This window comes from Marmota marmota, unplaced genomic scaffold, assembly GCF_001458135.2.
Source record: "Marmota marmota marmota unplaced genomic scaffold, marMar, whole genome shotgun sequence".
Classification (NCBI taxonomy): Eukaryota; Metazoa; Chordata; class Mammalia; order Rodentia; family Sciuridae; genus Marmota; species Marmota marmota.
In genome coordinates, this window is record NW_025999990.1 from 33,713,217 (window position 1) to 33,726,266 (window position 13,050).

The 13,050-nt window shown below is 41.4% G+C and overlaps 1 protein-coding gene across 1 annotated transcript; it reads right to left on the reverse strand.

The window, feature by feature from the left end:
• Nucleotides 1–5,937: 5,937 nt before the first annotated feature.
• Nucleotides 5,938–12,095, reverse strand: Ttr (transthyretin). The gene is made up of 4 exons (XM_048806590.1): nucleotides 11,874–12,095; nucleotides 10,849–10,979; nucleotides 10,726–10,729; nucleotides 5,938–6,170 (listed from the first exon to the last, which is right to left on the reverse strand). The coding sequence occupies exons 1-4, from the start codon at nucleotides 11,940–11,942 to the stop codon at nucleotides 6,063–6,065; spliced, it is 312 nt and encodes a 103-aa protein (XP_048662547.1). The 5' UTR covers nucleotides 11,943–12,095; the 3' UTR covers nucleotides 5,938–6,062.
• Nucleotides 12,096–13,050: the final 955 nt, after the last annotated feature.

Here is a 13,050-nt window from a genome sequence, read left to right on the forward strand (position 1 = left end):
GCTGTAACATCCATTAAGGAGCATTTGTGAATTTTCCTGTGTGTTTGTCTACTTTAGTGGAGCCCCAGGCAAAGACTCCGCCTCTCTGAGCAGAACTACAGCTTCCCATGAGGGCCTGGACTCCCTATGCACCCCGAATCCCCCCACAGGGCTGTGCCCACAACAGTGCCAAATTCAGTCAGGCTCCCATCTCATGCTGCTTCTCTGCCAGGAGGCCTGGAACAGAGAGGGTCTCTGCCTTCAAGACCCTGGTCCAAACCCTCTCAGTAGTCTTTAGCTGTCATTCTTTTGGTCCTGGGTCTACTCAGAAGCACATTTTAAATAGACTCATTCTATTTTTTAATATTCTGAATGGCTAAGCTCTTGAAACCAGTCCAAGTATGCAGAACCTGGAGTTTGTCATTTGAATTAGGTTTACCTGAAGGAGCTGGTAGTTTTCTAGTGTTTCCCAATAAACTGCTCAATCTCTTGTATTTGATGGGTTCTGGTTCTATTTCTCACATGTCTGTGTGACAGGAGGAAAAAAAAATCCAAAACCAAAACAAAACACCCTGGAAAGCCCAGTGATCTGTAACGACACAGATATGAACACTTTGCCCACCTGGGGCAAAACCTTTTTCATTCCTTCCTTCCACATATTGGAAAGGACTCCTATTCCATGGGCTCAAACGTTTATTAATCACCTACTATGTGCTAGGCACTACTCTCCAGAATGTGTCTGATATATTTTCCAAGTGTTACCTTCATGAAGAAGCCTGGGAGAGAATTGAACAACAGCAGATGGGATAGAGAGGGAAGATGGGAGGGGAGGGGAGGGGGGATAGTAGGGGATAGGAAAGGTAGCAGAATACAACAGTCACTAATGTGGCATTATGTAAAAATGTGGATGTGTAACCAATGTGATTCTGCAATTTGTATTTGGGGTAAAAATGGGAGTTCATAACCCACTTGAATCAAATGTATGAAAGATGATATGTCATGAGCTTTGTAATGTTTTGAACAACCAATAAAAAAAAAAAAAGAAGAAGCCTGGGGTGTGATATTCATTCAGCTCAGTACACAGTGGCTGCCCAGGGCTCTTGCACTGGCCTCAGTATTCTCTGAGTTTCCCACAAGCCTCTTACCCAGTTCCATAACCTCCAGCCTCCTAGGGAGTGACATTAGCTGCAGCAACAGCAGGTGGGTGACTGCTGAGCCCAAGGGCAGCTCCACATCTCCAGGGTTTATTTAAGAAAACCTGCATGTGACCTGTCTCTGCTAACAGTGGTTCTGGAACAGATCTTCGGCATTTGCATAGATTGCTGAAGATGAATTACCATCTGCCTTGGCTTTAAATTAACTGGGGGCAGTTCTAACCCAGAGAGAATGGGGAGCCAGGAAAATGGAGTTGATTTTGAGCTTATTTCCATTTTGAAAGGCATTTAGAAGAAGTAAGGGGGTTATGGGAGGGGTGTGTTCTGTGAACCATGAAGTAAAAGGAAGGAATTGACTGTAAAACTGAGGGTTTGGTGAGAAATTATTCTTCGGAAGTGCTGCCTCTGCTGTCACTCTTGGTAGAAAAGTGCAATTGGAGGCATAAGTGCCCTACATTTCCTTGTTTGACAGGGACTATCAAAATGTTTCAGGAAGTGTTTTCATATTCATGATTTTTATTTTCAAGAGATATCTTAATTTTCTTTTCTGTGTGTGCACACAATGTCAACTTCAAAGTTATGAGATTAAAAGCAGGCCTGACTACTTCAAGTTCAAGTTGGTTAAAACTGAACTTCATGTTCAAATGACTACAAATCTGTGCTTCTGCCTATATTCCTGAGCTCAATCACTTGCTCATCCGATTCAACCTGCTTGCCAGGAAAGATGCCCGAGACTCCTCTAAGTCTCTCACAGCCTACGGCAAAGCTATTACTGATCTTGCTGTTGATTTTCTATTTCAAATAGACATTGAGCAAAAGAGGGAAATGTAAAAAACAGCTCCTGACACCCAGGGCTGGCCTCGATGTTATTAGGAGCTAATCTAACTCTAACAGCTGGCCGTGTTGTCTCCTTGGATACAACAATCTCACAGAACATCAGCATCTAACAAGGTCATTGAGACCCTGACAAAGTAACACAAAGACAAAATTACTGTGAAACCTATAAAATACCACACACTTACATCTCCCTGAGGTGAGTAACTACTGCTGTTTGACCAATTACCAGCTTTCTTATCTTGGCTCTGGTTTGCCCTCCCCATAGGTAGGCCATGGAGATACCCAGCTGTAGAATTGCACCCACTTTCTGACAGCATCCAACTTAGAGTGCACCCCCACTTCCTTAGTCTCTCCTCGAAGTCACACTTCCAAAGTCCAGATTTTCTGACAGTTCCTCTCTGACACCTTGTTAGTGAGCTGCCTTCTGGATCTCCTGGTATGTTTTTCTTCTTGTTGAAAAGAATAATAAGCACACTGATTGACCTGAATTGATGTGCTCTGGTGGACTTGGGCTGTGGAGAATTGACGCCATTCTCTCCTTGCTAAAATTGAATTTTGTCCTTCATCCTCACTAGCCTATGATTTTGCAACAACAATGTCGTGTATATTCTAGGTTCTTCCTCTCCCATTCTTCTTTCATGCTGTCTTGTGATTATCTCCTCTGCCCCCACCAGTGAATTGCATAAGGCTTTATTTATCAAACATGGGGCACAGAATACGATATATTGACAATATCAACTCCTAGCCAGGCATGGTGCAGTGCATACGTAAACCCAGCAAATTCTGAGTTCAAGGCCAACCTAGGCAACTTAGGGAGACTCTGTCTCAACAATTTAAAAGGCTGGGGATGTAGCAAGTGATAGAGTGTCTCTGGGTTCAATCCCCTGTACTGCAACAAACAAACAAAAACAGACAATATAAACTCCTAGATATATAAGGTGTCTTGACTGATGTGTTTTTTTTTTACAACTACAAATATTCCTCTACATATTACATCTACTTTAAAAACACAATTCATATTATCTTTCATATACACAAAATTCTTATAATCAGGATTAGATAAATAGTTCCTCTGTATTATGTGGCTGACTGAGTGTTTGCCATGAAATTCACAGATGTTTAAATGCCCAATAAACACAAGACAATATATTCAACATTACTAAGCAAAGTGAATAAATAAATAAAAAGTTGAAATAAACATTAGATGTATTAAATGTATTTTTTTTTTTTTTACTTTTCAGGTGGCAAAGGTTTCAATGAATACAAACCCAGAATAAAATTTGAAGGAACCCCATAGGAGGCTATATGGCTATATCAGTTTCTAGGGTTACAGAAACAGTGCCACAAACAGTGTGGCTTAAAACAACAGAAATGTATTGTCTCAGTTCTAGAGGATGGGTGTCTGAAATCAAGGCATCTGCAGGACCATCCTCCCTCCAAAAAGCGTGCAGGAAGGGTTGATCCTTTCTTGCTCTCTCCTAGCTCTGTTGATGGCTGTCCATCTTTGGTGTTCCCACTCTGAAGCTCCATCACTCCATTCTCAGCCTGTGTCCTCACGTGGAGCTCTCCCTGTGTCTCCTTTAAAGTTTTCCTCTTAGAAAAAGAATAATGATAATGTACAAAAATGGCAATTTGATATGGATTAATCTAACATAGGTGGGACAAAGATTTGCTAACAACATTGAACAGAATCAGAGACATCAGTTGGCCACATATTTTAGAAAATCTCAATATACATTATAAAGTCCAGCCAGGCATGGTGGCTGTAATCCCAGTGACTTAGGAGGCTGAGGCAGGAGGATTGTAAGTTCAAAGCCAGCCTTAGCAATTTAGCAAGGCCTTAAGCAACTTAGTGAGACCCTGTCTCAAAAAAATAAAATAAAATAAAAGGGGCTGAGAATGTGAATCAATGGTTAAGCACCCCAGAGTTCAATCCCCAGTACCCCCCCCCAAAAAAAGTCCAAATTTACATTTCATTCTTTCCAAATTTCTTGCTTTCTCTCTATGCAGCCAGATAGATGGTATCAAGATATTAGATTTGAAATTGGAGGACAGTGGAAAGACTTCATGGGATTTTTAGGCCTAAGCTGTGTGTCTGGCTCAGGTTCACCGAAGGATTCTGGTTGGAGACTCTATGCAAGCAATAACTCTCCTTGCTCTAGCCACAGAGGGTGACTGATAACAAGGTTTCCTTCAATAGATTCCTGTTGCCTTTAAGATAAAGTTTCCAGCTCTAGTGGGTGACAGGTAAAGCTGGGTTTCACTGGGACCTCATTTCCCACCACCTCAACTCTACTATGGCAGAGAGAGACAGTGTTGACCAACTCAGATTCACCCTGTTCTTCCAGAATGTAGAGTTGTCCTGGGGAAAGACTCTGGCCAGGAACCCTATTTCTCAGTGCCTCTAGATGGGACCATGGACTAGGGTTTGAATGTGTCCCATGAAAGTTCACATGTTGGAAACTTAATTCCTGAATGAGGCCATGGTGGGAGGTGGAGCCTAGTGGGAGGTGTTGGGGTCATGAGGGCGGAGCCTTTATGAATGGATTCATGCCTTTCTGAGTGGGATAATGCTCACAATAAGTCAGTTCCTCCTCTGCAGGGACTGTATTATTTACACGAGAGTGGTTTGTTATAAAGCAAGGCTGTCTCATGGTTTGGCTCTTTCAGATGTGCCCACTTGCTCTCTGGATTTCTGCCATGAGTTGCAGCAGCCTGAGGCCCTCACCAGAAGCTGAGCAGATACTGGGGCCATACTCTTGGACTTCCTGGCCTCCGGTACCATGAACTGAAATAAACCTCTGTTCTTTATAAATCATCCTGTCTGTGCCAGGTATTCTATTTCAGCAACAGAAAACAGATTATGACACCAAGTAACTAGCTCTGACCAGTAAAACGCCAGTTTGATCTTGTGTCAGCACACAGGGGCCTAATACCACACTCTTTCTCTTCCCTCTGTCGGCTGGCTAGATGTGACCAGAGTGACCCTTGAAGTCACAGACTAAATTAAGCTGCATCTCAGAGTCACCATTTACAAGAAAAAGGTCCTGAAGAATTGCCAGAGCAAGAACTTCTGCATTGGACCTGGCATGAATGAGACACCGCTGAGAATTGGGGTGGTTTGTTATAACTGCACAGCCTCAACCCACCTTAACACAATTACATTATGAATCAAGCTGTTTCCTCTTTTTATCAAGTTGTTTTCCTTGACCTGGTCTTGCAGTCTTTATTCTCTCTACCTAGAATCCCTTCTCCCTTTTCCACTTAACTACAAAACTCAGATTGAGTGAAGGCTATTCCGAGATCATCTCAGACTTCTTCGGGCTGTTGGCTTCTGCCTCCTTCCTACTCTCTCTGTGCTTTGTACCATAGCCCCTTGTCAAAGCAGGATGGATGATATAATTATCTTCTTAAAAGGTTGTGGGCACTTTACTAAATGCAGGCATCCGGTCTTATTCTTGATGCTTCGGGCACCTGCAATAGTGCCTGGCCCCCCGTGAGAGTCCTCCATACATAGATTTTGGATTCATCAAAGCGTTTTGGGTGTGTGAGTGTCTCTGTGGTTTTGTCCCTTACTCAGCTGATTGTGCCAGATGGATCAGAGGGGCTGAGTTGCTGCAGATATATCCAGCTGGCTCGGCACTACTCTTAAAAATCAGTAAAGCACTTAAAAGAAATGCCTGGAGTAAAGAAATGGGCCCTTACCATTCATCTTTTGCTATTCAGCGAAGGTTACAGAAAAATGAAATGTTCTCATTTGCAGAATCTGTGTTTTTAACAGCTGCAGATCATGCTTAATGTGTGCTTTGCTTGCAAGACATTGGAAATTTGGATCTCTCCCAGAGTTCTGGCTAGAAAATTGCCAGCAATTTTTTTTTCTTTTGTGTAAAATTTGAATTTTTTTTCCAACAGGAGAAAGGAACAACAAGTGGATAAAAAAAAAAATCAGTTCTCACGAAATGGGAGGTGCTTTCATGGGAATGTTTTATTGTCTCTTCCCGAGTTTCTAACATAGCTTATAGAGTAGGAACACTGCTTTTGTACAAAGGGAATACTGTCAGTTGTGTGGGATCCTGTCACTCCGTAAGCTCCTCATGCTTTGGGGTTGCTGACTACTGCGGTGGTGGAGTAAGAGTAGGGGCTGAGCAGAGCGGCGATGGTGTAGTGGCGGTGGCCAGAGTCGTTCGCTGTGAACACCACCTAGGGGAGAGGACAGACAGAGCTGTTTGTAACAGAGCCCAGAAGTGTGAGGCACAGTCAGAGAGATCACTGGAAATCCAGTGCAAAATTAATTATTTTTATTTTATTATCTCATTTTGGGGGAACAATTAGAACAAAAAGCAAAAATTCAAATACCCTGGCAGATTAAACCTCTGGAGTCTTGTGCAGTTCTCAGAAATGCCCTTCAATAGGTGAATGGATAAAGAAACTCTGGTATATATACACAATGGAATATTACTCAGCATTAGAAGAGAATAAAATCATGGCATTTGCAGGTAAATGGATGGAGTTGGAGAATATCATGCTAAGTGAAGTAAGCCAATCCCAAAAAACCAAAGGCCGAATGTTCTCTCTGGTAAGTGGATGCTGATCCATAATGGGGATAGGAGGGGAAGCATGAAAGGAATGGAGGAACTTGAAATAGGGCAAAGGGGAGGGGAAGGGAGGGAACATGGGGGTAGAAAAGACCGTGAAATGAGATGGACATCATTACCCAAGGTACACTTATGAAGACACGAATGGTGTGACTCTACTTTGCGTACAACCAGAGAAGTGAAAAATTGTGCTCCATATGTGTGCTATGAATTGAAAGGCATTCTGCTGTCATGTATAACAAATCAGAAGAAAGTAAGTTTTCTACTGCCTGCATGATGAGTCTCTTGTTTTGCAATTCACCCCATAGTCTGGATGGCCCTCGCCTGACTGAGTGGAGTCACAGCCTAACATCCATTTTCTTGGCTTCAGAAAAAAGGTGAGGAGAAGGTGAACACCGGCATCCAGAGACTGGAGACCGGCTAAGAAGGTTGACCAAAGTCCTACTTTGAGAACTAGAAATTTGGATCGGGAGGAACTGTTTTTCCTGTTTTACAGATAAGCAAACCAGACTTCTGAATTAGTTTACCCAAGTTCATAAAATGACAGAGCCCCACCAGGAAGGCAAGTCTCATGTCTCCAAGCCCAGAGATTTTCTTTGTATTTAGCTTAGAAATTTAGATTCTTCCCCGCCCAGGGAAAAGGAACAAGTATATGTATATACCAAGGAATGGAATATGAACTAAAAGAAATCTACTTATAATAGAATTATAGAATTCTACTTATAATACAAAGAGATTGTGGAAAAGCCTATTGGAATTCTGAAATGTGTATGAATGCTTTTGAGCTTTCTGACTGGGCCAACTAGATCAAAGTGCTGTTGTAATTCATTAGTCACACTTCTCAAAGTCACTGGAGTATCTGAGACTCAGGGGCTGGGTGGCCTAGGCGACAGGAGGGAGGGAAGTGGGGGTTGATTTGATTGAGGAGAAATCTGGAGGGCAGTAATGGGGTATTTAGTTTTACTTATTTTTGTATGCAGGCCCTGGGTTGAGTGTTTAATAGACTTTTTGTTCCAAACAAAGAAGACTGGAAGACTTGGGACAGGAGGAAAAAAATATCTGAGTGAACCATACCAAACATAAAAAGAACATTCAGGCAAAGGGAGGTGAGACTCTCCTAAGAATCTTCTTCTGAAGAAGAGAGGGACTCCTTCAGGTTCACCCTGGAAGCAACTAGGAAAAATTTCCTAACTTTTTTGGTGACAATAGCCTCTGGCTCTGTCTCCCTTAAAATTGTAAAAGGCATAGTCTTGTAATCAAAAATCCATGAAGTGAAGAGGCATATTAGTTCCATAGGAAATTTTCTAATTCTCCTTGGTAAGTCTAATATGGCTACCTGGGTCACTGGCCAGGAGGAGAAGACCAGCTCTGAAGGGCGGTGAGTCTCTGGGAGGTGCTTATCTGCAGGAATGGAGCTCATGGCTGAAGCCACTGTGCACTGTCCCTAGAGTGAGGTGTGAGGGACACATGCTTCACTACTCTCTTTCCCTCTTGTTCCCCTTTTTCTTTCAGGCTCCAAACTAGGCTTATGACTCTTCCTACTATGTCTAATATTATTCACTTCCCTTCCATTCCAAGAGCAGGGGGTGTGTTTTCATTTCTAAATCTCTGGTATCTTTGAGTGCTCAACACATACAGGATTTTATTTTTCAAATATTTGTTGAATGATCATTAAAGAGTGAATAGTAGCTGATATCTATTGAATAGGAGCAGCCCCTTCGTGGGCTGTATAGTGGTAAACCTTTTCAGATGGTCCCCTCAGGCTGTGACCCAGGGTGGAAGGGGCCCAGGGAGGCTAATCCAGTGCTGAAGGGTAGGGCTGAGAGCCTTCTGTGCTGTGCCCAAGCTGATCCCTGCACTCCCCTGTTCAAAAGTCTTGTCTTGCTGCCTGGCTGAGGAGTAGCCAGAGACATACTTCCTGGTAGAGGGGACTCCCTTGGTGACTTGTGGGCCCCAGAAGTCAAACAGTCACCTACAGTTTCCTTGGTAACACTGTCTGCTAAAAGAACTGTTCTGTGCTAATTGAAATTCTCAACCATGACTAAGCCAGAGAGAATGGTTGCCTTTCATGCTGAGCTATTTTCGATGGAATTACTTGATCTTTAACTCTGACCAACAAATCTGGATTCTATTTCCATGACAGCCATCTGTTTTAAATGACTTATGGAGTTCAGTCAAGGAGGTGGCAGGGAGACTGGGCCCATGTATAACTGCTGGTGGATCCTTACCTCATAAGGAAAAGAAGAGAATGAACCAAAGTTTACAAATATGGCTGCTTCTTCTTCTTCTTCTTCTTCTTCTTCTTTTTTTTTTTTTTTNTATATATATATATATATATATATATATATATTTTTTTTTTTTTTTTTTCCCCTTCAACCAAACTAGTAACTCTCTGAAATCAAGTGGCAAGAAAATTTTTGAAACTTTCCAAATATCTCATTGTAGACTTTTGTTCTTATAAGAACAAAATACAGGTATAATGTTAATTTAAAAAGTCTTAGGTCTGGGGAAGTAGTTCAGTGGTAGAGCACTCGCCTACCATGTGTGAGGCTCTGATTCTATCCTCAGAGCAACAACAACAATAACAATAATAAAATCTTGGGATTCACGGTTGGTGATTGGATGAAAATTCAGGACACACCCTGGAAGTGGCCATAAGGTACTCTAAGTGGCCATAAGGAACTCTCCTGTTCCCCAGGACCACAGGATATCACTTTTGTCCCCACTGGCATGTGGCTGCCTTTCAGAGAGTACTATTTGTTCACACTGTTGGAAATCTAAAATACAAAGCAGAGCCTATATTGACTCTTGTTCCTTTTATATGATTGATCTCTTTGGTATTTCTTTGCCAAAACAAAATACTAGGGAAATTCTATTTCTATTTAGGTACCCGCTCAATTGTTGAAATGTTAGAAATGGCTCCCAATTAGACTACAAACCCAAGACGGATAAAAATGGAAGTTGTCTTTAGTGATTTTGATCATGACTGCCCCTGTTTTTTCTTTTCAGTTCCTTTTTTATGTGTTGTGCATGTGTGTCTTGGTATAGGAACATCTGAATACTTTTGGTGTCCAGTCTATCTCCCACGTAGAATATCTCCCATGTTGGGCTTGGCATTTTACATAAACATGAGTGAGTTAAAAAATAAAATCTCAATTAAAATTGCATGAGGGAAATGATCTTCCTAATGATGGGTGAAGAAGATTCATAAAGTAGTTCTTGGGATTCAATTAAAACCCAACAGAAATTCTTCTCCAGGAGATGAAATACTTCAGAGCTTCTTTTCTGCTTGATGATGAGGGTTTCTTAGTGATGCTTCCTTTGGTTAGTTTGTTTAGGTTTACTAATATGGATTTTGTTTGAAATTCTTGCTAGTGGAGGTAGAAAAGCTCTATGAAAATGGTAAAGTGGTTAATAAAAGGTGAGAAGTCATTTTTCCACACTGATGGGTGATGGAGAGATTAGTCTGTGGCTAGAATTTGCCTTACATGTCCTTCTCCTAGATGTTTTTTTTTTTTTAATTAAGCTTGACAATAGCCAGTTTTGTACATAGTAGGTACAAAAGCCCTGGATTCTATATAAACTCCTCCTAGGTGTCCCCTCAATGCTCTTTCTCAATTCCTTTCTTTTTATTAATAAATTAACACACATTGTCCATCATGCTTAAAATTTTAAGAATTTTTCCAGCATGGATGTCACCTTAGGGAACTTTAGATTCACCTTAGGAATCTGTGAAAATCCTGAAATTCTATATATATTTCTGTATAGTGTGTTTATTGTGCATTTTTCTGGGAATGGCGTCTATAGTTTTCTCACTTTCTTCAAGTAGTCTGCGACCTGAAAAGTTTGACTCCTGTTAGAGTAGAGCAGTTAGACACTCCATCTTTTTCTTTTTCTTATCATCAGCCCTAAATGATGCTCTGGTCACTTCCAGCTAAGCAAAGCAAGAGGACATCCTTCTCAGGCCATATTTGTCTACATTTTCAATCTATTCATAGGAGTTTTTTTTTTTTGTGGGGGGTGGGTACCAGGGATTGAACCCAGGAACGTTTAACCATTGAGCCACATCCCCAACCCTTTTTAATGTTTTATTTTGAGACAGGCTCTTGCTCAATTGCTTAGGCCTTGCTAAGTTGCCAAGGCTGGTTTGAACTCACGATCCTCCTGCCTCCGCCTCCAAGCCACTGGGTACTTGTAGGTTCTTTAGCTGGTGATGGAAAAAGTGGAAAGGGTGAATGGAAGGATAGAACCAAATCCCATGGCAGGGTTCTCTGGCAGCTTACCCAGAGGCAAATGGCTCCCAGGTGCCATCAGCTGCCTTTTTGAACACTTTCACAGACACCTCCACAGCAGGACTCCCTCGCACTGCATCTAGGACTTTGACCATCAGAGGACAGTTGGTTTTACCAGTGCCCTGAGAGACATGTGAGAAGTCAACAAAATTAACCAGAATGAAAGGACTTATTCTTTATGGTGTTGGAAATCCACAACAAAGCCGGAAATACATGCTGATCCAATTACCAGTAACATAAGTGTTGACAATTAATGAGCTTTCCCACTCAGTATATTACAGGCATAATTGTTTCCAAAGCAAGATTGGTTTCTGCCTCCAGACACACTGCTATCGACCAGGGACGTGCATAATGAATTTTCAAGGATAAAATGGGCCCTCTGAGAACGGTTGCTTTGTTCAGCCTCTCCATTTGAGTGAAATACTGAAAAGATGCAATGTGTCATAGGACTGAATAGTTTTTCCTGAGGTCGTTTTAATAAGTGGTTGCTATAGTAATTCCCTCTTACTGTCTGTTGTCAAATAATGTCAGAGTACTTCCTGGCCCCTTTGGTAGTATTAGTTAATTCTTCCAGAGGATTTAAGAGTCAGATATCTGACTGGAATATTGTTCACCAAACAAACATTAATCAATCCATAAACACATTCAGATTAGCCAAAGGGCCAGAGTATAATCTCTGTAGTTTGCGCCCTAACTATATTTATAAAGGGATGCTTTCAGGAAAATTCAATATTATCAGCTTCATTAAGATGATATCTTTATTTCTATCATGTGTCTGAGGACACTGGTGTGCTAGGCACTGAGACTTAACGCACTAAAGCAACAGAGTAAAGAACACAACAGAGAAAAAAGCCCTAAGCTGTTTTTGAAGTTCAAATCAATGATATTAAATGTAGGTGCTGAGTACCCTTGCCCTAGTAACACAAGCTGGTTGTTAAAGCTGGAAGAAGTCACTTCTATTTAATCTAATGTACATCTGCAATGTCCAAAAGGGACTTGACAGAATTAACACTCACCACGGGGTCAGCTTCGGACACAAATACCAGTCCAGCGAGGCAGAGGAGGAGTAGATGGTGAGAAGCCATCCTGTCAGGACCCAGTGGACTTCTGTGATGGCTACTCTTGGTTTGGGGCTTTTATACCCTCTTTTTCCAATCCAGGCTGCTGATCCCTGCCAATCTGACTCTAAACCTGCTGATTCTGATTATTGACTTAGTCAACAAAGGGAGAATAAGTAACCCACACAAATATGAACCTTGTCTACAGAGATTAGAGCATTGGAACACTAGCTCTGTGGAATATTCTTAACTGGTCATTTGACTAGTTGGATCACTAAAACCCAACCTAAACAGAGCAAAATTAGCCTCTCCCTGCTTGACTAATGGAAGCAGCATTCTTGGGATCTTCCACCCTGCTTTATTTCTGTTCATGTTTCCCATTTGCTATTCATTTTTGTCTTTCATTTTAGATGACAGATGTAATTTGTGATTTTTCTTTTCTTTTTTTTTTTTGGTGTGTATGTGTTGAATGATATTAGGTTGCACTGGCTTAAATAATAGTACATTGGAAAACATCATGGCACTATATATATGTCCATGAGCCAACAAGAAAAACCCTCAGCAGTGCTTCATTCTCAAAAGCATGTTTTAACCAAACAGTCATTTAGTCACTCGGAAGCCCTGCTTAGTGATTTCTCTACATTGAGTGTATATGTGAGGATGTATTCTTCCCAGATAAGGTTCACCTCAACCCAGGGAATAATAGCATATTTCAATTTGGCATTGATGAGCCTGAAATACAGAGAACCAAATCTTTACTGTGTCTCCTCACTGAACATGCAAGAATAAGGCTACCCAGCTGGCTTCTGTCAGAGTTAAAATATCTGGAAGGAGGTAGAGATGATTGTTAGAAATAGAAACTAGAGTTGACAACACTCTTCCTCCTGGATGACCTACAAGTCTAGGAATTATAATAATTTGATGATTTATTGATAAGTACCAACTCTAGTATGTATGTGCATGTCTGTGTGCCTTTGTTCATGCATAAATTAAGACAGGTCTTTGTCCTTATAAAGACAAATATATCAGAGATAGAAGACAAACATTTTGGATAAACGCATCTCAAGGATGAGTCCAGTTTGGAGCACTAGAATTGGGGGAACATTCCCACAGCTGACAGAGTCTGGTTGGAAGT